Below are 26432 nucleotides of genomic sequence, written 5' to 3' on the forward strand. Positions count from 1 at the left end.
ATTGGAATACTTATAAGCTGTCATTTTCATAACTTATAAATGCCTTAATTCATTCCTTGGCCTTGATTTCCTTGAGCTTTTGTTTTTGTGGAGTGTTTTTCTGTTTCATCATGATTGGGTTACACATGGAATAAGAGCTTGATGTGAAGTAAATTTTAGCAAACTAGTTTTCATAAATTATATAATGTTGTATAACGATAAATTTGTATTATAGTTTATGTATAATAACTGCATTTTTATGACACACAGACACAAAAGATTTGTGGCACTAGCTCATCTCCTGACTTAAACAGTGTAGAATAGAATAGATAAAACAGAATAATCCAACCAGCATTGAATATAACTTACATGAAATATTTTCACATAGAGGAAAAATTTATCAGTGAAGATAAAAAGCTTGCATGTATATCTACTACATTAAGTTCTTGATATTTGGGCTTTTTTAACCTATAAAATGGTACTCTTGTACCTAATGCTTACATTGATAAAATGATGATACAATGCCAAGAAGTGGTAGATACTATGAAGAAAAATAAAGCAACTTCAGGAAAAAGAGAATGAGAGGAATTGCCCTATTTCTATAGGGCACTCTGGAAAGGTGTCTTTGAAGAGGACACATTTGCGACCTGAATGAAAGGAAGCAATTGGTGTAGGTGGAGGAAACAACAGTAGCAAAGGTCCTGGGATTGGAGCTGGCTTGGCATGTTTGAGAAGTGGGCAGTAAGCTGGTGTGGAGTGAATGAGCAGAGCATGGTGGGAAATGAGAACAGAGATGGAGTCCGTCTTGCAGCTCATGGTAGAGACTCTGAAACTTAACCTATGAGTGAGGAGATGCTGCTGAAAGGTTTTGAGCGGAAGTGTGACATGATCTAATTTAGGTTCCAAAATGATTTTTTGTAGCTGTCAGTACTTCAGTCAGGCTGTCTGAGGCAGAGGGCCACAGCCTCCCAGAGTAAAGGATAGCGTGTCTCCCAGGATAGAGTAGAATTTGCTTTCTCTACTTGCATTTTGGGCTAGGTCAAGGGGAGCTGGTCCACAGAAGTGAGTTTTGCCCCTCAAACCCTACTGTAAAATGTAGACTCATACACCTGCACAAATGCAGTCTGACTCCCCATGTTTCCAAGGCAGGCTTCCCCACTGCTTCCTGGAGCCTAACCCAAGTATTTAAGTGCAGGGAACACCACCATGGGTCATTGCAGGCTCCAGGAGCCTCCATAGATTATGCATCTAACACTGGCCAGCTGGTGAGTATGGGGCCCTGCCCCTGATCCCAGTGCATTAGTGGAAGAATTTGGTAAAGTTAGGGCAACATCATAAAAAGGCAGCTCTTAGGTCATTTACAGACCTTTCATGAAGGCAGCTGTGCACTACCATCAGGGGGTTGATAAGGACTGAAGAGTACATTTATTTTGGCCTCTGGACAAGATCAAAATCTATAAAGAGATCTGTTAATTGCACTCTTTGTTTCTGTTAAAATTATTGAGTTATTGGTGTCCCTAGGTGGCTCAGTCTGTTAAGTGTGAGACTCTTGATTTCAGCTCAGGTCACAATCTCATGGTTTGTGAGTTTGAGCCCCGTGTGGGTCTCTGCACCGACAGCATGGAGCCTCCTTGAGACTCTCTCTCTCTCTCTCTCTCTCTCTCTCTCTGCCCCTCCCCTGTTCTCTCTCCCTCTCCCTCTCAAATAAACTTAAGAAAATATTTTTAAAAATTATTGAATTGCCATTTGCAAATGATTAAAAAATAGCATTCTTATTTTAGCTACTCAGTACTTTATAAACCTAGTCCCTATTTCAACCAAATATTTTCACATTTATCTCCAAACTAGAGTGAATATACTTGCTTTAAAGTTTGAGACAACTGTCTTCAACTTTTCTTGAATATTTTACTACAGAAACATTTCAGGCTTTTTAAATTTTTTTTTTTTTTGAAGTGTGAGCTCAAACACACTTAACATGAAAACATGTTAACTGCTATGGCAATTATATAATTAAACACATGGTATCTATTTTTCCCTCATCTAAATGAATATATAACTTTTATCTTTAGTCTAGAAACACTGATAATTGGGACAGCACCTTAATTAATGGTGATCAAAGTTAGTGTGCCTTGAAACTTTACATTAACACATTTTGTTTTAAGTCAGTGCTCTGTGTCCTGAGGCATTACATTTTTCATGATTTGTTGGCCCACTTGTGTAGAGCATGTGTCCGTACCCATGAGGATCCTTCAGTGAGGTTGTAGCCTTTTTGTATGGCTACTGTCTACCCAAACTGCAAAATTCAATACATAGAAAAAATATTTTGTCACCAGTGGAACCAAATAGAACTGTTTAATAAATTTTAATAATACTTAAAAATTTTCAGTTTAAAAACACTGATTCCAGGGCCTCCTGGGTGGCTCAGCTGGTTAAGCATCTGACTTCAGCTCAGGTCATGATCTCGAGGTGAGTGAGTTCCAGCCCCAAGTGGGGCTCTGTGCTGACACCCCAGAGCCTGGAACCTGCTTCGGATTCTGAGTCTCCCTCTCTCTCTGCCCCTCCCCCAACTCCTGCTTGCTCAATCTCTCTCTCTCTTTCTCAAAAATAAATAAACATTAAAAAATCTTAAAAACACTGTTTCCATAGTATGAATGGCTCAGAAATATTATCTTCATGAATTATTAGACCATAGCACCTATAGTTGGAACATACTAAAAGACAGCAATTTCTAAAAGTACCATTAGAAAGTATAATCACATTATTGTTTCTGCAATGGAGAATTTGTTAAAATGTTTCAAAGAGAGGCAGCATACCATAGTAGAGCTCACACTAGATTTGGAATTAAAAAACTCATTTTAGAATCAAAAATTATAGCTAAAAATACTGTCTTTTGCTATGGAATCGTAATGACTTCCTTAAGCCTTCCTCCTTAAGCCTCAGTTTCCTTATCTATAAATGAGGATGACAATGCTTATCAAGGTTAAACAAAGCAATGTGTAGACAAGAAAGCACTATACAGATGTTAGCCATTATTATTTTCATAGTATTTAATCAAGCTGTACCCATATGAATTTGGTGCTTGAAAATACCAAACAGACTGAATCCTTGTGCTTCCTGTTATAATAAAAACTATGACACAACCCCTGCAGGATGGCATGGAACCTGGGCTTCCAAGTAATTTAATTTAGTAATTCTGTTGATAGTCTTTTCTGGAATTTCCTGTTTAATTATGTAATCATTTAGATTACCACGAGTCCATGTAGATTTAGGACCTAAAAGAAGTTGATGAATTGGTTGAGTTAATATGTTGATAGTAAGCAGTCTGACTACTTATTTTGATAGGCTCTAATGAGAATGTGGGGGAGGGAGAGATAAGTATCCTGCATCTACCACACTGCTCAAAGACTTTCTCAAGCAAGATGTATCCAGCGTCACTGGATCTGGCACAACTTTGAGAAGCGGTTTACTGTGTTTCCCACGAGTGTCTCTGGATTTTGGTTCTACCCTTCCATTATCTCCTTCCTGTGTTAAAAGTACCTTGATCTCCCTTTCCTCAGATTTCTCCAATAATTAGGTTCATCCATCTGGCATAGACTCAGAAACAGATGCTGTGTGCTCACATATGCTAAAGAAAACAGTCATGAAATTGAGAAGAGGAATAAAAAAGAACACAGCTCTGTTTGTTGGGGTAAAGAATGGGACCAAAATAACACAAGACAGATAAATGCACAGACAATAGCAAAGGGGAAGCATTACTGCATTACAACAAATTGGAAATCATTCCTAAGAGGTTCCAGACATCTGGCTCCTGGGTTTTGGGGGTTGAGTACCCATAGACCTCTTGGAAACAGTGCAAATTTAAAAGGCATGGCTCTATTTTCAGCAAGTGGGCCTTTGGTGGCTCACTGCCCAGTGTGATCTGGCTTCATCTGTCTCGCTGCTATGAGATAAATTCCCACCTATTGGCAATACCCATACATCAAAAAATGCCTATAATAACTGCAGAAATCTTTGTTCCAGGAACAGTTTGTGCAAAGAGCGTTAAAGGAGATAGATGTGGACTTCTAAAGTACAATCTATGTTTAACTCTAAATGAAATGAAGGGAGATATTTTAGTTTTGGAAGCAGTGCTTCGTAGGTATTTTGTTTGAGGCAGAATTTGAAATAAATGTTTCATTTATTTTGTTTTACAAGTATTTAAAACATGTATCTTCGTAAAGAATGAAAACATAAACAATAACGTATGCCTAAAATTGTGTTCTATGTCATACTCCTTGCGGATTATATTTTTTTAAAGATCAGAGGAAGCTACTATGGAAACGTTATATATCAATTTTAATGAAAATTCTGTGTTAACTGCCAAGAATATTTTATATATACACTGGGAAGGAGGGAGGCAAAGAGGAGGGGCACCGTGGCTAATAGATTTCCCTAGAGTCACTATGTATTGGATATATTTGCATATCTAATGGGATGTCAGTGACTCCAGGAAACCAGAGGGCATCCCTTCAGAGGCCTAAAATAGATTTTGGTGGTAATATATTATTTTAATTACTTCTTGTCTGAGAAAGCTATCAGAAACCCAGAACAATAAAAGCTATAAAGAACCATACTCACTTAGGCCTATACCACATTCTAGAATGCTTCTAATATATTTAGAAATGTTGCCTTTTTGAATCTCACATTTCTTGAAACAATTTTATTCAGACTTATGTCAGACATCTTTGATATCAGTGACCTTATTTGCTTCTGCTAACTTTCTGATCCTTTTTTTTCCCCAGAGCACTTTATCTGACTGATTTAACATTCAGCACTTTTAAAATTCTTTTTTTGTGCTAGCACTGATCATTTTTTTTTTTATTTTACAGATACAAAAATTGAAAATCTTTTTTTTTTCCTTACCTTTAGAATATTTTCTCCCTTAATTAATTAGTTAGCATTTTCACTAGGCTGATCTGGTGCCACATATGTATGGCCAGTATTGGGGGCAAAAAGGTGCAGTTCTTGTTTGAAATTCAAATTATTGCTAAGGATTTTCACTGCATGACATTGGTCTTAAATCCATCATACTGAACAAAAAAAGCCATATGTTATGTTTACAAAGTATATATTTGTCTCAAGACTTAAAGAAAAAAATTTTTTAATGTTTAATTTTGAGAGAGAGAGAGAGAGCACGGTCAGGGGAGGGAGAGAGTTGTCTCAAGACTTTAACAAAAATAGAGGGGTTCTTAGGTGTCTCTGTAAGCATCCAACTCTTGATTTTGGCTCAAGTCACGATCCCAGAGTCACAAGATTGAGTCCCGCGTTGGTTCCGTGCTGAGCGTGGAGCCTGCTTAAGATTCTCTCCCTGTCTCCCTGCCCCCACTACCATTCACGCTCGATTGTGTGTGTTCTTTCTCTTTCAAAAAAATAAATAAAATAAAAAAATTAAAGGAAATGGAATGTATTTTGTTTGCATCCTTTTTAAAAAGCAGAATGAACTTCAAACTGAAAGATTGATGAAATATGATTATTAGGAAATAGTAGCTTAAGAAGTAAATGAGATGTGTCTACTCTCCACAAATTTTAAGAGAGATGGCCAAGACTTTAAAGCCAGTTGTCACAAGCTTTTTCCATGCCATCTTCCCAGAGTTCTAATTTACTGAATCAGGATACCCTATAATCTTTGAGCATAGAAAGAACAACCCTGAACAGACCTCACTCTAGATACTAGGTCTGTCACTTCAGTTTCTTAATCCTTAGTTTCCTTTTTATAAAGCAGGGACGCTGTTATTTTCCAAAGGTTGTTCCAAGAATGAGAGATATATTGTTGGCTTATTGCTAGATATATAGTACTCAATAAATTGTAGCTATTATTGCTAAATCTGTGCTACTTCTTTCTTTTCTTTTGTATTGTCTTTATCTCTCTTTTTTTTTTTTTTTTTTTTTTTTTTTTTTTTGAGAGAGAATGCACATGCATGTGCAGGACTCAGGGAGGGACAAAGAGAGAGGGAGAGAATCCCAAGCAGGCTGTGCACTGTCAGCACAGAACCCAACACAGCGGACTTGATCTCTGAACTGTGAGATCATGACCTGAGCCGAAATCAAGAGTTGGATGTTCAACCAACTGAGCCACCCAGGCACCCCTGAATCCATGCTATTTTGATCTTAGCTTTCAAGATAGACGTCTACAATGATACCAAGACTCCCAGTGTCAAAGCTATTTTCTGACACTGATATCAAACCTCCTAAAAATGTCATTGCTATGTCCTCCAGCTGATTGCTGACTGGCCGATCCCTCTTGATTGTGTCCCAGTTCTATCCCAGTTCTTATGTGAACCGTTATCTAAACTGGAATTTTTGGATAAGCCTAAGAGATTTGCCTCTCCTGCAGAGGGCTGGCCTTCTCTAGCCTATAGGTCTCTTGGTCCTTCTAACCAGCTGTCACTCACTTTAGTAACTATTTCTTAGCCCTTTATTGCCCTCTAGTGATTGCTTTCCACACTATCTCATTTGGTGGTTTATCCTTAATGCTGAAGCATTTGTTTACCTGGGTTAAAAGACTGTAAGAACAGTCAGCTGAATTGAGAAGCCACAGTGGGTTAAATTACATTCCATATTTTAAACATTAACATGTGTGTGAAAAAACTGAAAAGCAGCCATAGAAGACTCCTGAAAAGAGAAGGTGTCACAATATTGAAGATGTGTAGGATCTCAGTGTCAACAACAACAAAAAAAGACCAGTTAGTTGATTATAGCGCCCTGATAAAAAAAAAAAATTCTACTTGACTAGGAAATGATTGTTATTCAGTAAGTTAGTAAAGGAATCAGTGATCATTAGAATCTACCTTAGATTCATTGAGAAGAAATCATGCCCCCAAAATATCATTTACTTTTCTTTTAGCATGCCAATATCAGGGGAAGTTATGGATATACTCTATCTCAGTTTCAGCAAAGCTCATAGAAAATGCAATCCTTTTTAATAAACAAAAAATTAGATTGAGTGGTAAGTAAAAAGTTGAATGAGCCATTCAAAGTGAACTGAGTACTAAATCAAAAGTTAGCCTGAGGGCAGGTCTCCAGTAACATTTTATAAGGCTTTGATCTGAGTTAGCGCTGTCCCCTCAAAATCTTTAACATGTGATTCGCATGAAGACATCTATTGCCAAAATTGACAGAGGAGGAATAGCTAACGTGTTGGATGACAAAATCAAGTATCTTCTGGGTCTCTAAATGGCAGGAAGAATGAGAGAAAACATCAAGAAATGGAAAATTCTCTGTGCCGATTCACAAATTAAACCGTTCTGCTACAGATGAAGGAAACCTGGCTTAAGAAAAGTATAAGTGAAAGAAAAAAAAAAAAAGAACAACAAAAAACCGGTAACATAGGGCTTTAGCTGCCGGCAGGCTCACCCTGTGCCAACAGTGTGATGACTGCCAAATAAGCTAATGTGAGTCCTAATAAAGTGTAGAGTTCAGATCAAGGAAAGGAAGAGTCCCATTGAATTTTGCACTCTTCATACCGCATCTGGCGTAGGATGTTCAGTTTAAAGTGCCAGATTTTAAGAGGGACACTGACAAACTGAAGCATGTGCCAAGGAGATCTGGCAACTGCAGGGCGTGAGGATTGGCTGAAATAGCTGCGATGACTCAGAAACATGGTAGCTGTCTTCACGTATTAGGAGAACTGTAATGTAGAGGAGATGCTGCATTTATTAAGATTCCAGACAAGTAGAGGCTGGATCAATCCAAATAAGAACCTTCTATTAGCAAACTCTTCAGAAACAAAATGAGCTGTCTGGTGAGAAATTGAACTCCCTGCACTGGAAGTGTTCTAGAAAAAGCCGTAGGACTAAGAAACAAGTATGCCTCTTTATAGCTTTACTGTTTGGGGTGTCTAATGCCTTTCTTGTAAATCTTTAACTTTTATGATTCTGTTTCCCTTCTCTCTTTTTACATTTCTGTCTTCAAATACAGAAACCTTCATTTGTTTTCTTTTGCTCTCCAATCCCTCCTCCCAAACTTGTACAAAGTTGGACAAGGCAGCGTCATAAACAGAATTACAGGATATCATGGCCAAAGCAGTATGCCAGTGTTTCAACTGTATGCAGATTTCTTTAAGAGTAAGATGCTGGGGCGCCTGGGTGGCTCAGTCGGTTAAGCGTCCGACTTCGGCTCAGGTCATGATCTCACGGTCTGTGAGTTTGAGCCCCGCGTCAGGCTCTGTGCTGACAGCTCAGAGCCTGGAGCCTGCTTCAGATTCTGTGTCTTCCTCTCTCTCTGGTCCTCCCCCATTCATGCTCTGTCTCTCTCTCTCTGTCTCAAAAATAAAAATAAACATTGAAAAAAATTAAAAAAAAAAAAAGAGTAAGATGCTGTCTCAGAACAGACTCCAGAGAAAATAACTCCCATTCCTATCTCCAGTTATGGTATAATCAGAAAAGCATAGTCTCTTAATAGGTAAAGGTTTATATTTGGTGACTATGAAAATAAAGAACACACTTTATCATAAGCCTAAGGAGCTTATGTGCAATGTTTCGATATTCATATTACAGAACCAAGCAGAATTTATATAACTTCAGAATTTGCAGCCCTTTTGAAGCAAAATCAGTTCTCGCTCTCTTTCCTTCTCTCCGTTCCTCCCTCTTTTTCTCTCTTTCTTTCAGGATTTATCTCACAGTTGTCTCATGGTGTGTCTCAGCAGAACGATCAAGTGTCCCATTCCTATGTTTCTCTTGAGTTGTTTCCTTATTGCCAAACCACACTGCCGGGTCCAGGGTTCAACTGGCTGCTGTCTCCCACCTCTGCTGTACTAGGAATTGCTTCCCCTTCACCAGCTGGCAGTAAGGCAACCATGAGGGTACAGTGGGAAGCAGCTTTGGGGGAGCATAAAAAGAATGGGAGGGGGTGTAGAACAGAAATGTCCTTCCTCCTTTGTGATGGATTTCCTTCACGGCAGCTCTAGACAGCTGAAATCTCTTCCAAGGGAGGGAAATGGAGAAGCTGCTCCTTCAGAAGCAGGTTTCTCCATTCAGATGGCCCAATATTGCTACTCATATGTAATGACTTTTCAGTACATTTTACTAGAACTTATTTTTATGGCCTGAGAAACCATGTAGTTTGCATCGTATAGCATGTGTTACTCTGGTTCCTTAGAGTCTTGGCATTTACAGTGTCTGACTCCATTCCCAGATTAAAAGTTGGGAAAACCTAGGGAAAAAAAAAATCTCTACACCTCTCTTTTCTTTCCTCCAAAGAGTCTTTAACATCAAGTGGAAGAGAGGCTGTGAACCTTCATAACAAGAATCTACTTCTGCTGTGCAGGGTTGCCTGATGGTGTCAGGAGCTAATATGATATATATGGAGCAGAGTGTAGATTGCAAAAGTGTCTTATTAGTGATGAGACCATCAGCTTCATCTCTTCATGCCTCCATTTCTCCATATTTAAAATGACACTGATATATGTATCCCATGGAGGTAATTATGAGGAGAAAACAAGAAGGAGGTAAAACCCCTTAGCACAAGGACTGGCATGGGGCAGATCCTCAATAACACTCAGATTTTTCGATTCCTGTCTATTTTTCAGTTGGACAGTGAATGGACCATCAGTAAATGCCTGTGCAATAAAGGTGGGGGCTGTTGAATACCAGTATTGTTCAGTGTGTGCAGATCTTGAGTTTCGTTCAGAAATGGCAGATTCTAGGGGCACCTGGGTGGCTCAGTCGATTAAGTGTCTGACTTTGGCTCAGGTCATGGTCTTGCGGTTTGTGGGTTCAAGCCCTGCGTTGGGCTCTCTGCCAACAGTGCAGAGCCTTGAGCCTGCTTCAGATTCTGTGTCTCCTCTCTCTCTCTCCGCTCCTCCCCAACTCATGTTCTGCCTCTCTCTCTCTCTCTCAAAAATAAACATTAAATTTTTTTTTTAAAAAGAAGAAAGAAATGACAGATTCTAGTGTGTGCTTCCTTAACTTCCATCCATGCACTTCCTTTTCTTCCTTTGATGAAAGTCAAGCAGAAAGGGAAATGATGGTCTCTGGTATCACTGCATCTTCAATTCTAGACAGAAAAAAACGTGCTATTGGTGAGGTAGCACATTTCTTAAAGATGGACTTTAAGAAATTCTTTGAGCATGTGTTGCAATGAAGAGATAGAGAAAATTCCAAGAGCAAGGGTTCCTGGCTTGCTCAGCCAGTAGAGCATGTAAAACTCTTGATCTTGGGTTGTGAGTTTGAGCCCTGTGTTGGGTACAGAGATTATTTAAAAATAAAAGTTTTAAAAGAAAGAGAGAAAGAAAAAAAGAAAAGAAAAGAAGAGGAAAGAAAGAAAGAAAGAAAGAAAGAAAGAAAGAAAGAAAAAGAAAGAAAGAAAGAAAGAAAGAAAGAAAGAAAGAAAGAAAGAAAGAAAAGGAAATGCTAAGAGCAAAGCCAAATACCATCTAAGAAGCCTAGGAGAGGATGTGGAATGGCTAAATCCAGCTCATCTGTGACGAAGAACTGTAGTGTACTCTTTGTGCTTCTGTGGTGATAGAACTGTTGTGTTTTCTGGTATGTGCTTTAATTTTTGTGTGTGCCTTAGAATGTGGTTCTAATATATGATTGCCTAGACATAGATAGAAAAAATCCGTAAAGCACAATGAAAAACAAGGGTCTAAGGATAACATTAACAACATGCTTGGAAAAAATGCTAGAATGCAGCATGCTTGCAACTGTTATCAGAGAATACTAAAGTATAAGTGTTTGGTTTTAAAATAAATAAAACTGCCTACATGGTATAAAATATGACATTTCATATAGCTTTAGGGTTCGAGGGAATGCCCAAATCTTTGTTAACTATAAGGGGGTTTCTGAAGAAAAGAGTAATAATTTTTAAAGTCTTTCCTGGTTTAAATTTCTTGGTGATTGTAAACAATTTGTGTTTACCGATCTGTAGTTATGAAAGAATATAAATTTCGACAATTCCTTACCCGGGCTCATATAGATAAGACAGTAGAGTGAAGGCATAAATGACTCACAAGCTTATTATTTCTGTAGGAAAGGAAAAGTTCTCCTCCACCCTCTTTGGATCTATGACTCTGTCTCAGAAGTAAGCTGACATAAGACAGATTAACAAGAGAAAAGCATTCAAATTCTATTGAAGTTTTACATGTACATGGAAGCTTTCCTTCACAAGACCCAAGGAAGTAACCAGAGCAAAAAGCTTTTAATACTTTTTACACAAAGAAATAATAAATTTGTGAAGAATGGTGAACAAGTAACAAGGTTTCTTTACACAGCTTTCTTAGCCCTAAATTCCTTGTCTCTGGTGATTAGGATGCCTTTCTTCCTCCTGGTACAGGGAGAGAAACTTTCACATGGAAGGTTTATCTCCTGCTTTTTAGGAAGGGGTGCTTCATGCTTCTGCTGTTTTCTCAAACTCCTTCAGCTTAAGATATTCAATATATTATATTTTAATATATTTTCATCAGATACAAAGTTTAAAGACTTACTTTCCAAGTACTTTACTTAAAGAAAATACTCTATATCCAGATATATTTGGTCATATGTTTTACCATATTACACTTCTCTAAAGAAAGTACAAAGTATCTCAAGCTAAATGATCGAATGCAAAAAGTAAAATTTATTAAGTAACTTGTAAAACACAGTTTGTATAATTTCTTTATTTAACTGGCAAGGCACTTTATTCTCTACTGGGTAAAGTAAAACCTATTTTTCGCCTGTAAATCATAGTGAAATTACCTAAACATCAAAATTTGAAAATTTTGGATATATGTCAAAATATCTTATTGACAAAAATAAAAATCAAATGCTTTCCACTTAGTTTATGGAGAAATGATAGTCATCAGTTTCTTTTAGTGTATAATCATCAAATGTTACATACCACTCATTTTGCTGATGTCTCATCTCTTATATATGAAAATTTAATTATATTAACTTTCATTATTTTTAATGTTTATTTATTTTTGAGAGAGAGAGAGAGAGAGAGAGCACATGTAGGGAAGGGGCAGAGAGAGAGAGAGGGAGACACAGAATCTGAAGCGGGCTCCAGGCTCCGAGCTGTCAGCACAGAGCCGAATGTGGGGCTTGAACTCACAAACCGTGAGATCATGACCTGAGCTGAAATCAGATGCTTAACCAACTGAGCCACCTAGGCGCCCCTAATTATATTAAATTTTAAATTGCATAAGTAACTTTTAACTGTTATTACAATATTAATAAATTTTCTATAATTAAAAAAATCATAACTATGTTTTGGAAAAGAAAATAAGAACCTAGAAACCATTGTACAGGAAAACAAAACAGCTATAATTCAAATCATTAAAATAATTTTCATGCTACATTTTTTCCTCATGGGCTAACCTCTGAGCTCAATTGTAATAATGTATATGAAAATAAATAATGTGATTTACATAAAATATAAAATATTATAAATGCATTATTATTGCTATTATTAAGGTCAAGGCAAAATACAAATGTATGCACTTGAAGAATTTGGCATATTAAATATATAAATCATGTTTACTGGCATGTGTACGTGCATGGGTGAGTGTATATATTATGTGTACATATAATGCAGCCTTTCTGGATTTCCTTTTTACTCTAAAATGTTTGGTGGAGACCATGTGCAAAATTTGGGATGTGGATCCACTGTGAAATATAACATATTTAAATTATCTCTAATATCTCAACATTCTTTTCTTTCAGGTACTTTTTTTATGCTCCTAAAAGTGCCACTTGATGTGCAAAGGAGTCTTCTCTGTGTGGAACTTCCATGTGTGTCTGCCTCATTGTATTTATGCGTAATGATTTGCAAGTCATTAAAAGATGGTGGATACATTTAAGATTTGTTTTCACTTTAATTTTGGAGTACAGTCCCTATTGTTCCTAGTTCTAAGAAAGTACTATAAAGAAGACAGATAAGAAATTGATGAAAAGGACATCTAGAAGAGTGAAGGAGTAAATTCTGGCTCGCTTTTTATTTATTTCCTTTTATCCAACCTGGGGAACACAGAAGTGACCTACACTTCCTTTATTTTAAGTTACTCATCACAATAACCACCAGGCACATTATATTTAGACCAAGGGGGAAAAGTGATAATTAGTGGGGTGGGGGGGGGGAGGCGGGCGTGGAATTTAAAGAGTGGAAGGAAAGTACTTTGTGTGAAATTGTTTTCTCAGATCACTTTGCCTGCAACCCAGAAACAGATTGACATTTTTAAGTCCCCAGTATCCTCTTCCAACAATCAAGATTATTGGTTCAGGGGCACCTGGGTGGCTCAGTAGGTTAAAAGTCCAACTTCGGTTCAGGTCATGATCTTGTGGTTGGTGAGTTCAAGCCCTGTGTAAGGCTCTGTGCTGATAGCTTCAAGCCTGGAACCTGTTTGAGATTCTGTGTCTCCCTCACTCTCTGCCCCTTCCCCACTTGCACTGTCTCTCTCTCTCTCAAAAAATAAACATAATTTTTTTTAATTATTGGTTCAAATCAGAAAAGGATATGTGTGGAAATTTCTAGGTAGAATTATTTTTATTTTCATTAGGAAGAGAGTAAGAAGAAATCAAAGAATGGGCAAAATACAGCTACTTCTAAACAATAGTTGTTTTACCTATTTATATAAATGTCATGCATAAAGGTAAACTGCATTAAGAATTTTAATATTGAAATGGACAAATGGGATTTATGATGCCAAAACTTGTTTTCTCATAGTTGTTCATGATGCCTGTTTTGAATGAATGACAAAAAAAATTCTCCTAGAATTTGAGTATCTTAGGAATAATTACATATATTTCAAACACAATTATGATATTACCCATATCTCTACGAGTCAATTATAATTCTAACTATTCAAAGTTTACCAATTTCTGTTATCTGCTCTTTAATTGTCAGAAATGGACATTTGAAGAGAGACCATCAAAGAACTAATCACAGCAAATCACTTTCTATTCGGATTTTAAAAATGCCCCTTTGATTTTTAATGCACTGTTGTTATTCTTGTTAACATGTAATTTCAAAATATAAAAATACTTCTGTCATTCAAATATAAAATAAACATGTCAAAGATTTATTAAATTCATTAAGGAGAGACCCATTAAGATGTCAATATTAATTTAAATGAGAATTTGAAGAATGATATATATGCAGTCATGAATGCTGAAGTGAATTTGTTAGTAAATGCAAGACTAGTTAATTTTCATGGTGTAATGAAATACAGTGTTAGGGGTCATCTTTTCTATAAGGCAGAGATCAGTTATTTCTCTACCAGACAAAATTCATTTGCATTGCTACAAATGAGAATCATTTGTATTACCCTCAGTTTTCTAACACTTAACTTCTAACCCCTACAGAGTTGTAAAGTAGCCAAGTCAATAATAAGACTCACATTCCTATAGAATTGACAATTCCCAGGGGATCTGGTAGAAGACTTTACCCCCCATCATGGACCTGAAAAGGACATTCAGAAATCTCCTTCACCCTTTTCCAGGTCTTGAGAAATATTTCATTCACAATGTATATAATTTTATTGGACATACTGATCTTGACGACTTTTTTTTTAGGTAATAGATCCCTTTTTGTAACTAGACAACTTTTAAACCATCAGGCCATTTTATGAGACCTCATCTACCTGATGAGTCTCAAACTTTTAAGACTCTCAAACTCAAGCTCAGACAGAGCTGTTGATTTCTTTCTGTCTTCTTCTACGTTTGCCCTTGTTCACACAATTATGTAATTCCAAATCCTAGAAATCATCTTGGCTTCTGCTTATCCATCTGTCCCTTCCCAAATACATAGAGCCACACAGATATATACATATACAAACACACACATATACACATCTCTTGTCTAGCCCTGTCAGATCTATGAGCAAATCATTTCCTATATATCACTTCTCTGAGTCTCCTGGTTCTAAGCCACAAACATCACTTGCCTGGACTAGGACAGCAGCATTTATATTGTTTCGTCTTTGGTCACCAAAATTACCTTCTCTATAAGTCAGCAGAAAGATTTTGAAAAACTTAAATTGGATCATATTACTTTTCTGCTTAAAGCTTTCCAATGGCTTTACCATTTCAGTTAGAGTAAAATAAAATTTTCATGACATGGCCTACAAGACCCAACACAGTCTGACCTCTACCTCCATGGCCTCCTTACCTGCCATCTTTGCTATTCCACTGTGCTCCAGCCACACTATCTTTCTCTCTGGTCATGGACACATCTCACCGATTCCCAGCTCAGGGCCCTTACATTTACCATTCCTTCTGCTTGAATGACTTTTACCCATATCTTCACTGGGCTTCATCTTGTCATTCAGGTGTCTAAAACCTACAGCCTCAAAGAATACCTCCTTTGCCCCCCACCTAATGTACTTTTCCTTTTTTTTTAACGTTTATTTATTTTTTAGAGAGAAAGAGAGAGAGAGAGCAGGGGAGGAGCAGACACAGAATCCAAAGCAGGCTCCAGGCTCCTACCTATCAGCACAGAGCCCAACATAGGACTCCAACTCAAACTGCGAGATCATGACCTGAGCCACAGTCAGACATTTAACTGATTAAACCACCCAGGCACCCCTCTAATGTACCTTTCTTTAGTCACTCCACCATTTGCTTCTTTAATTTTTTTCCATAGCAGATTACTACTTGAATTTTCTTATTTGCAGCTGGTTTGTTTATTATTCAACTCCCCTGTGGAGAGAGTAGAGCTAGGGTTCATGTATACTCTAGTGCCTGTCCCAAAGTGGTGTTCAATTAATATTTGTTAAAGCATAGGTAAACCCCAGTAAAATATGTTTGTGGTATTTATGGAGGAATTTCTGCTCTGTTTAGGAATCTAAACTGTTACATTAATGTGAGAGAACATGATGGAATGGTGCTCAGGACAATAATAGATCTGATACAATAGAGCATAAGGGCAGAAGAGACTCCTGCATAGGGCTTTGGTAGGTACTTGGATGTGAGCTAAGGTATGAAGCACGGATTCAGGATCATGGGAGCCCCAGGATAGGAATAAGAGCAGGGTAAGTTGAAATTGGAGTCTATGCCAGATGCTGACTCCTCTCTGTCAAATTTTAAAAAGTATCTGAGCAACTCTAGACACATAGTGATAAATGTTGGTCAAAAGAAGTCAGTGGCCTCCCGATAAACCCTGTTGGGGTTTCAAGACATGTGTGAGGATCCACCAAAGATATTCAAAGCCTACATTTATGGATGAATATTTTGTGATTCTTAGTAGAAAGATGCCTTGTACTCCTAGTTATTGTTCTTTAGTATCTAGGTAAATTTCTGACTCATTAGGCAAGATATTTTCCTCACATGTATTTATTAGCTGCACCAGTTAATTATTCTAGGCTATGATTGAACATACGGCTTGGGTGCTATTTAAGTAAACATGTGGTACATTTTTTTCATATTCTTGTGACTTTTCCATTTTAAGAAAAAGTTCCAAAATTCTAGCAGATTGTGCATTGTGTATATGCCAAATTAAAATGAAGATCTGCAAATATCACTTATATCCACTGCTTGCCAAAATCTAAGAACATTCCCTAGTCATTGTTGATTGTGCTTACTTTGTGGCTCAGAGTCAAGAGGAAAGCCTTATGGCAGAGGCGGCATTTGAAATGGACCTTTAAATATGGAAGTGGTTCCAAAACAAAAATTTATATCAAGTAAAGTCTCAGGAGTAATATTGCTTGGGTATACTTGGAACAGTGAAGAAGTGGATACTAGTTACTTGGGTCTGTGAAAACTTACAGCCATAATTTCAAGGACCTCATTCTGAGATATCTATACTTTATGTACTTTTCAGGTAACTGATTTTTTAGCAGCAAGTTTATATCACTGGGATTTGTTTATAAAATATTGAATTGAAAGCTGATAAATTAATTTGAGCAGAAAGGCCTAGGAAGCAAAAAGAAAAGGTGGACATGTGAATTCATTGGCTATTACCATGGTTTGACTAGGTCTTCAAGTAATCCCATGATCTGATCTTTCTTTACATTTCTTGCTTACTACTCATCGCTTCCATTCCAACAAAATTGGACAGTTCTTGTGCTCTTCAAATTCAACACATTTACCTACTAAGGCTCCTTGTAACTGGTATCCATTTTTCCTCCTGTTTAGTCATATTTCAGGGAGGTTATGTCCTTGACACTTTCTCCAATCTGCTGCCACCACCATCCCTGTAATTCCACTTTTGGGAACCATGATCTATCATTGCACATTCCTTATCTCTCTAAACCTCTAACTTCTAATGTACAATAATAATAGCATCACTTCCGAATTGTGCTAAAGCAATTAATGAAAAGATTTTGAGCATTCTTGTTTTTGAATTGATGCAGTTTCAACTTGGCAATATTAATTTAGCCTTTTGTCTTCCTATATAGCCATTTATATACATGAATTATTGCTGCATCTAGATTCTAATTTAATTGAAAGTGGAAATGGAATATTATTTTCATTTTCACCAGAGTTATGATGCTTTACACATTAGATATTTATGTTTTTAATTTGAATTAAGTTACATTTTACAATGGTTAGCAACATATCTATCTTGAATTATGATTATGTTAGGGCTGCTGGGAAACATACCAATATCAGATACTTTAGTTTGTTGCAAGTCATTTGAGGGCATATAGGCCATGCCTTCTCATCTTTGCACTGTCCTGTTACATTCCTAGATTTTCTTCCTACCATATCGTTTCTTCCATATGGTAGGAACCAAGTAAACATTCACTGAATCAAAACATGAACACAAAGGAAGTGACTCCAGTATTCTTTCAAATTTCTGAGATGCCAAAAAGCAAGCCACTTTGGCTTGCTTATTCATGTAACTGAGAAGTGTTTGTTTTATTTTACAACTTTAAGAGTCCCTAGAAACTCCTAACTAGTGTATCTTATTTTCAGAATAGGGGGTGTGTTCACATGTTGCTGTGTACATCACATTTACATCTAGAAAGAAGTCATTCATTCATTATAGAAATGTTTATGAGCTGCTAAAGTGTTCGTGGCTCTGTGACGAGCACAGGATTCAGATATGGAACCGAGTGGAAAGAGCTATATAGTTATTTTCTGTTGATAAACTCTCAAGGACTACTCACCTGGAAGGCTATTTTTGTCCCCGTAACCTGTAGGTTTACTTCAGGAAGGCATTGTAGAAGCTAGAAGAGAATAAGGAAATCAGTTGTGTAAGGAATCCCTAAGAATCTTATTCTAAGAATAATCTGCTTTATTTTTTCTTAATTTTTTTAAACGTTTATTAATTTTTGAGAGAGAGCGTGCAGGGGAGGGGCAGTATGAGAGGGAGACACAGGATCCAAAGCAGGCTCCAGGCTCTGAGCTGTCAGCACAGAGCTCAAGGTGGGGCTCGAACTCATGAACTGCAAGATCATGACCTGAGACAAAGTTGGACGCTTAACTGACTGAGCCAACCCAGGCGCCCCAAGAGTAATCTGCTTTACACATATATCCCAAGATTTAAGAAACATGCATGCCATCTGTCAAAATATTTACATTTAACATTAAAAAATTATCTTATTCAAGTTTATAATCCATTTTAAATTTATTCTTCAGTGCAACTCTTAGAGTAAATTTTAGGCCAAGTTTTAAAGTGGGTGAGCAGTGCCTGGGTGGCTCAGTCGGTTGGGTGTCTAACTCTTGATTTCAGCTCAGGTCATAATCTCATGGTTCATGAAATTGAGCCCCATGTCAGGCTCTGCACTGACAGCACAGATCCTCCTTGGGATTCTTTCTCTCCCTTTCTCTCTCTGCCCCTTCCCTACTTGTGTGCATGTGCTCTCTCTTTCTCTCTCTCTCTCTCAAAATAAATACACTTAAAAAAAAAAAGTAGGTGAAATCTATCTTTGGTAACTCCACCTCCTTTTTAAAAAAATGTTTTTCATTTTTGAGGGAGAGAGAGAAAGAGTAGGGGAGGAGTGGTGGGGGGGGCAATCCAAAGGGGGTTCTGTGCTAACAGCAGTGAACTGTGAGATCCTGACTTGAGCTGAAGTCAGAGGTTCAACCACTGTACCACCCAGATGCCCCTCCACCTCGTTTTCTAGGTCTTCTGTCTTCATCATCATTTTCTAGGCATTCAGCGTTTTCCTGTTACTTTAATCCAGTGTGACCTACTTCTCACTAAGGTTTTAGTGTATTTAGATTCAGTAATATTCTTGTGTTCACAGACTTCAATGCAATATAACTAAAAGTGGTAGCATGAACATATGAACAGAAGATATTAAAGATACATTAATATTTTATTTGAAATAATCAAATTCTTAGAAGTGTTTTTTATTTTGCTTTATTATTATTATTATTATTATTATTATTATAGACAGGGCATGAGCAGGGGAGAAGGGCAGAGGGAAAGAGAAAGAGAATTTTAATCTGGCTAATGCTGAGTGTCCCACGACCCCAGGATCATGACCTGAGACAAAATCAAGAGGCAGATACTCAACCAATGGAGCTACCCAGGTGCCCCTATTTTGCTTCATTATTATTCTGCTATTATGAGCTACAAAATAAAAATGGTTTGGTATTTGAGCTAATAAAATATCCTCACCTCTATCCTTAATAACCATGCTTTTCTAATTTTATTTATTTATTTATTTATTTATTTATTTATTTTAATATTTATTTGAGAGAGAGAGAGAGAGCGCGCGCGCGTGTGCGCGCGCACCAGTCGGGGAGGGGCAGAGAGGGAGACAGAATCTGAAGCAGGTTCCAGGCTCTGAACTGTCATCACAGAGCCTGACGCAGGGCTCAAACTCACAGACTGTGAGATCATGACCCGAGTCAAAGTCAGACAATTAACCTACTGAGCCACCCAGACGCCCTCTAATTATTGTTAGATTAATGAAAATTTACAGTGAGTTTGATTCTGATTCTAAAAGAATCCATGCTAGCTTAAAAAAATTTTTTTTAATACAAGTGTGATGACCACTGGGTGTTGTATGTAAGTGGTGAATCACTTACTCCTGAAACTAATGTTATGCTATTTGCTAACTGGAATTTAAATAAAAACTTAAAACTCAATAAATTAAATAAATAAATAAAATTTGAAGAATGACTTTTGTGGTTAGAAAGTTTCAATGTAGTATAAAAAGAAGAAACTAACATATTTTTAAAGTTTATTTATTTTGAGAGAGAGAGAGCGAGAGCAGGGGAGGGGCAAAGAGATAGGGAGAGATAGAATCCTAAGCAGGCTGCATGCTGTCAGCACAGAACCTGACGTGGGGCTCAAACTCACAAACCGTGAGATCATGACCTGAGCCGAAGTCAGGAGTTGGACTTTCAACTGACTGAGCCACCCAGGCATCCCAAAACCAAAATATTTTTTAAAAATTAGACCACTGCTTCTAATTCTAGCTATTAAAAATTTGTCTTTATCTAGTAACATTCTCTAAGTAATTCTTTGTTTTTAATGCAAAAAGTGTTATTCTGTGTTTATGGATTATAGTGGGGATGATAATATTATTGTCTTTATTTTATGAACAGGTGTTAAAAACAGTATACTTTTTTTATATTCTTTGCCTAATATTTAGTATATAAATCCTATATAGCATCTGCCTAATAATAAACTGTCAATATTAAACAAGTATCAGTTGTTAGCGTTGAGGCCATCGCATATTTTTTTGTCCCAACAAATGCCCTCCTCAATGCCCATCACCCATTTTCCCCTCTCCCCCGCCCCACCCCCATCAACCCTCAGTTTATACTCTGTATTTAGGAGTCTCTTATGGTTTGCCTCCCTCTCTGTTTGAAACTATTTTTTCTCCTTCCCTTCCCCCATGGTCTTCTGTTAAGATTCTCAGTTTCCACATATGAGTGAAAACATATCATATCTCTCTTTCTCTGACTGACTTACTTCACTTAGCATAATACCTTCCAGTTTCATCCACATAGTTGCAAATGGCAGGATTTCATTCTTTCTCATTGCCAAGTAGTATTCCATTGTATATATAAACCACATCTTTATCCATTCACCAGTTGATAGACATTTAGGCTCTTTCCATAATTTAGCTATTGTTGAAAGTGCTGCTATAAACATTGGGGTACATGTGCCCCTATGAATCAGCACTCCTGTATCCTTTGGATAAATTCCTAGTAGTCCTATTGCTGGGTCGTGAGGAGTTCTATTTTTAATTTTTGAGAAACCTCCTCACTGTTTTCCAGAGCAGCTGCACCAGTTAACTTTCCTCATTTGTAATGGTTAACTTTATTCCCTTCTCCACTCCCCCATGACTTTAAATTAAAATACTCATAATATGTACTATTTCAGTGATAGTATGCATCAGGCACTGTGCAGTGCACCAACTGTAATAAAGAAGTCAGAAAAGGCCTTCCCCTGCTTGGATCTTTACATACTAGTTCTAGTAAACAGGGAGTAGAGGACAAGTAAGAAACCAGTGATTAAGATAATGTCAGATTATTCTAAACAGGTTGATTTAGTAGAGATTTAACATGCAACCTTTACTCACACACATTCATACAATTTATTTATTTATTATGTTAGCATTATGTACACAGGAAATTACAAATTAAGGTGTCTGTGTGTGAAGTGTGTAAAGCAGCAACCTAATGGAAGTTGTAGATGTGTTTTGAAATGTTCTTCAAATTTGTTTTACTGGATAAACCAGAACCCCCGTTGGAATGCATCTGGTCTACTTCTGTCTACTTCTACCATGTAAATATCCTCTTTTTAAAGGTAGCAGATACATTCGTTCTCTTTCTTTTGAATGTCAATCTGATTCATGAACGAACAAGCACGCAAAATTCATTCATGTATTAATTCCTTCATTAATTCAATAATTTTTAATTTTTTAATGTTTATTTTTGAGAGAGAGAGAGAGAGAGAGAGAGAGAGAGAGAGAGAAGGGGATGGGCAGAGAGGGAGGAAGACATAGAATCTGAAGCAGGCTCCAGGCTCTGAGCTGTCAGGGCCTGAACCCAGGAACCATAAGATCATGATCTGAACTGAAGTCGGATGCCTAACCGACTAAGCCACCCAGGCACCCCTCATTTAATAATCTTTAAAGTGACACCTTTATTTCAATGTGCTGTACAAAATGGAAAACCAGGATGGTAAGACTCAGATTCTACGCTCCAATAAATCATAAGCTGTGACATATGAACCCTTCCCTCATCTTTCTGCCCACCCTTCCAGAATTAGTTTCCTCCTCTTCAGAACATCTAAAGAATTTCTGTCTTGTATATGTTGCTATAGATGTCTTATCCTCCTTACTTAGCTATTTCTTATATATCTTGGCATTCTTCAGGACATCAAAAGTTGTTCCCTACACTTAGAAGTTGCTCAGTATGTTTATTACACAAATGAGGGAAAGGTCATATGAAGTCAGAGTGCTTGCTCATATGATCACAATATTTTTTACAGGCTAGAACATGATGTTTTGCATTTATTTTGCATTAAAATTTATGGTTGAGGATATAATGGACAACACCTTCTCTAAGGATTTGGTGTTATTTGACATTTAATCCCCTCAGTTAGTATCCTTAGTTAATTACTTAAGTTTTGAAAGAATGTTTAAAATGCATTTTAAGTTTTAAGAGAGACTTTCAAAAAGGCACTATTAATTACTATATTAGGGGAAATTTGAGAATCATGCTATACACTTAGGATAAATGGGAAAGCAGAGGAATAGTTGAACAAGCTGTCAAAATAAGGACATAGGGAATTCCTAAATCAGGTTGCAAGAAAACTGGTTTTCTTTGCTGTTACTTTCTTAGACCAGATCATTTTCCAGTACAGCAAAATATAAACCCCAATTTTATAATCCACAATTTCATATTATTATTTTGAACCATATTAATACTTCTTTCAAGGAGGGAGACAAATTTAACTTGGGCCTTATTAAGCATGAGGCACATTTTAGACATTAAAGTGGAGTTGTCAGGTAAACAATTAGATACAAGAAAGCGAGTTTTGGAATAGAGATTATATCTGAAGATATACATGAAAGCCATGAGACTTATGGAATCCAAAGATAAACCCAAGCACTCTAGAGTTAAGAGGTCAGTGAATGAGGTAGAGTCAAAAGGATACTAAAAATAAGCAGCCAGTGAGTTAAGAGGAAAAGTAAGAGAGTGTGTTCTGGAAGCCAAGTGAAGGAAGTGTGTAAAGAAGAGGCAAATGATCAACTTTGTCAAAAGCTACCAATGGATTCAGTGAGAGGAAGACTGAACATTGATCATTGGATTTAACAACATGGAGGTCAATGGTGATCTTGTAGTAGAATGGTAGATAGAAAATCCTATTAGAATATGTTCAAAAGAGGATGGGAGAAAACTGGTGGTGGACAACAAGTATTGACAAGTATTTCAACGAGTTTTGGTGTAAAAGTGAAGAGAAAAACAGGGCAGTACCTGAAAAGGGACATAGGGTCAAGAGAAGGTGTTTGTAAATGGAATAAATAAGAGCAACAACATATGTAAGCTGATGAGAATGGTTCAGCAGAAAGGCAAAATTTGCTGATGTTGAATATAGAAAGATGCTCTTGAGTAGGCAAGAGAGGATGAGATCCAGTGTGCAAGATGAGGGATTGGAATTAGCCATGAACATAGTAAGGAAGACAGAGTGTTATGAACACAAAGCAAGGAGGTTGTAGATTGGATCGGGTAACTTGTGGAAATTAGAATAGAATCTGAGTGATTCTGTTTCCTTTGTGAAATCGGTAATTCCTTTACCAGAAAGAGGGAGAATGAGGGAAGAGCTGTTAGAGACCTGAGGAGAAGAGTGTGGTATGAAATATATATCTAGAAAACTGAGAGGCAATGAATGAGGAAAATAAAGTGGGACTAGGGGCCAGCATCAGGGCCCATTTGAGATTAGTAATCATGACTTCAAAGTAAGACCAGTACACATCATTTCAGGTTTTTCTCTGGAAATGGGTTAGGCAGTGAGTTGGATTTAAGCAGAATTAGAGTTTCACTGAAAGAGTATGATAAAGTTAGAAAGAAGGAAAGAGAGTGGTACACATGTGTAAGGAGGTAATTATAATTATGGTGTGTGGAATTTAAACTAGACAATTAGGTATAGAGGTAGTGGAAAGTATAATAAGTGGATTCTTAGTCTCAAAGAGGACAAATATTTTATTAATTAGGATATTAGAAGGAATGAGCAGGAAAAAAGTTGGCATCAGTGATTAGAGAATGAGGTGCTTAAAATTGGGGTTTCCATAAATGGTAGTGAGAAGATCTTCTAGGGCATGATCACTGGAGTTGGTAGCTAGGAAAAAAAGATCATGGGAGGAAAGGAAGTCAAGTAACCAAGAGTCCAAGGCATTGGAAGAATCATTTGTGTAGATATTGAAGCAGAACTGAAGAATGCTTTATGGTAAACTAAGAGCCAAATTCTTCAAGAACTGAAAGGGAAGAATATATGGAGAGGGGATGCTAGAAAAATGAGATGCAGTAGATTCTATAGTCTGATAACATGGGGTTCAGAGTTGGGGTTACAGGGAGGAGAAAGAGAATTGTTTAGAATTGGTAATGAAATGCAAGTGGGTTATTTGCCCCACTTCCAGGCCCAGGGTGTGAAAGGTGTCAAAGAGAGAAGAGCCGCCACTTGAGAGGGTTATAGGAGATGGAGTGTGTTCAGAAGAGAGCCTGTTTTGAATGGAAAGAAACCAAAAGATAAAGGTCACATTCAAGAGGAGATTGAAGATCAAGGGGACTATGCTAATGACTGGCTGAGAGCTCCTGGGGAGGAGTCAGGGATGGGAACAGAAAGATGAATATATAGGGTCTGATGGAAATTAAAGACTGAGACATGAGAGACGCAGGTTTCACCTGGGGTTGTGACCAAATAGGATTAGGGCTGAGCAGGAGAGTGATGGGGACCTGTCAGTGTTGTGGTGGAGAGTCTTGCCTCTGGCCTGCAGAACTGAGAATATACTGTTGGGAAATAAGCATGTTTAACAAATGATGTTTGAGGTTCATGAGTAGAAAGGTAGAGTGTGAATAAGAATAGAGTCTAACTTTTTGCTAGAAAATTCTGCTTTAGATCATTTACAAATTGATGATATTCTGTAGAAATTTAGCCTAAGCTGATTCTTAGCTTATAAAGGAAAAGGCTCTTTAGGGAATGTCTTTTATGAGTTTTGTCAGATCTAGGCTGATACTGTGGTTCCAAGAATTCACATATGTTTTGACATTGACTTCTTGGGAAAATCTGGAGTTTCACATAATATGATTTATTTTCCCTGTATTCTCCTTCCGTTCCCCAGAGTCTAAGCTTCACCAATAATATTTAGCTTTATTGTGGTTATGACAGGGACTTAATTCTCTGGGCTAGCCAATTTTCTGGTCCACGCAGCAGATTTAATTATTTTAAAAATGTGTTTATACTATGGGGAGCTTGGCTGGCTCAGTCAGTGGAACATGAGGCCCTTGATCTCAGTTGTAGATTCAAGTCCCACATTAGGTGTGGAGATTGCTTAAAAAAACAAAAGCTTAAAAAAATACTTTTACACTCTTAAATCCCTGCTTAAGAATAAAAATCAGATAATTGCCAACTAAGTAATTGCAAATTGCTTCCATCTCTGAACTATTTACCTTTTCTTTCATTTCTTGCATCTTTTTTTTCTTTCACTTGATCTTAGCCAAAAGGCTGAGAAGCGATCCTTTTCTGACTTTCTAGCAAATTCTCTTCATTGCCATTTTTGAGGCTGTGACGTTCAGTTCCTGTCTTTGTTTCTTGGTTTCTTATTAATCTCATGACTCTTTCCTGATTAAGATTAATAATCTCATTGCCCCCATGTTTACATTTCTGTCTGTTTTGATTCAGATACTAAATTGCATTTTAATTTCTCCTAGATAAAGATACTTCCTGCTTTTCAATTTGATTCTAATTTTTATTTATTTTTTTCTTCTAATTACTACTTTTTTACTTGAAAATCCTTTGAGCCTCTTGACATAAGTTCTTGCTTGCATGCAAAAAAACTTCCTCAAAGGAAAAACATTCTCCATTCCAAAATAATCTAAATATTATTTTTAATCATGACTAAGTAAAAATACTTTCTTGGAGACATTTACTTTAAACAAAATTCAGTAGCATAATAAAATCAGGGATGGGGCAGGAGAGAACACATCTAATCTTTCTTGAGGGTAGTTTTCATTTTTTCTAAGCAGGTGGGAACAATGGCTTCCTTTCATAGCTCAATTGGCCTTCTCCTCTACCTTTTTGCTTTGCTTATCTCATTAATTCTTTTCTCCTCTTCTTTTTACTTAATCGTGGATCATGGTAGGTCCAAAAGGAGTGTAAAGTTGTTAATGAAGAGGAAAAATTCATACTTATTCTTTTTTTCTTGCTCAAAATGTTGAATTTGGGCCAAAGCAGAGGAGGCTGAGCCATTAGTCTTTATTTTTATGCATATTTATTTATACTTCTATTGGCTACAGTTAGCAGACTTAGAAACATGTGTGGACCATATTGAAAAATCAAATTAAAAAGCAGTGCTTAATTGTTGATACTTA

The 26432-nt window shown here is 37.1% G+C and overlaps 1 protein-coding gene across 4 annotated transcripts in view; it reads left to right on the plus strand.

The window, feature by feature from the left end:
* The window catches only part of ARSJ (arylsulfatase family member J), an 83443-nt gene that overhangs the window by 28833 nt on the left and 28178 nt on the right, over positions 1–26432 (plus strand). For 2 of the 4 annotated variants that reach the window (XM_047856587.1, XM_047856588.1), the window contains one exon: positions 12657–12725. The exons of the other annotated variants lie outside the window; for them this stretch is intronic. In XM_047856587.1, the coding sequence (XP_047712543.1) occupies positions 12724–12725 (2 nt within the window). In that variant the 5' untranslated portion in view covers positions 12657–12723. The remainder of the gene's footprint in view (positions 1–12656; positions 12726–26432) is intronic. 4 annotated transcript variants of the gene reach the window in all.

The sequence above is a fragment of the Prionailurus viverrinus genome, chromosome B1 (assembly GCF_022837055.1).
Source record: "Prionailurus viverrinus isolate Anna chromosome B1, UM_Priviv_1.0, whole genome shotgun sequence".
In the NCBI taxonomy this organism is placed as follows: Eukaryota; Metazoa; Chordata; class Mammalia; order Carnivora; family Felidae; genus Prionailurus; species Prionailurus viverrinus.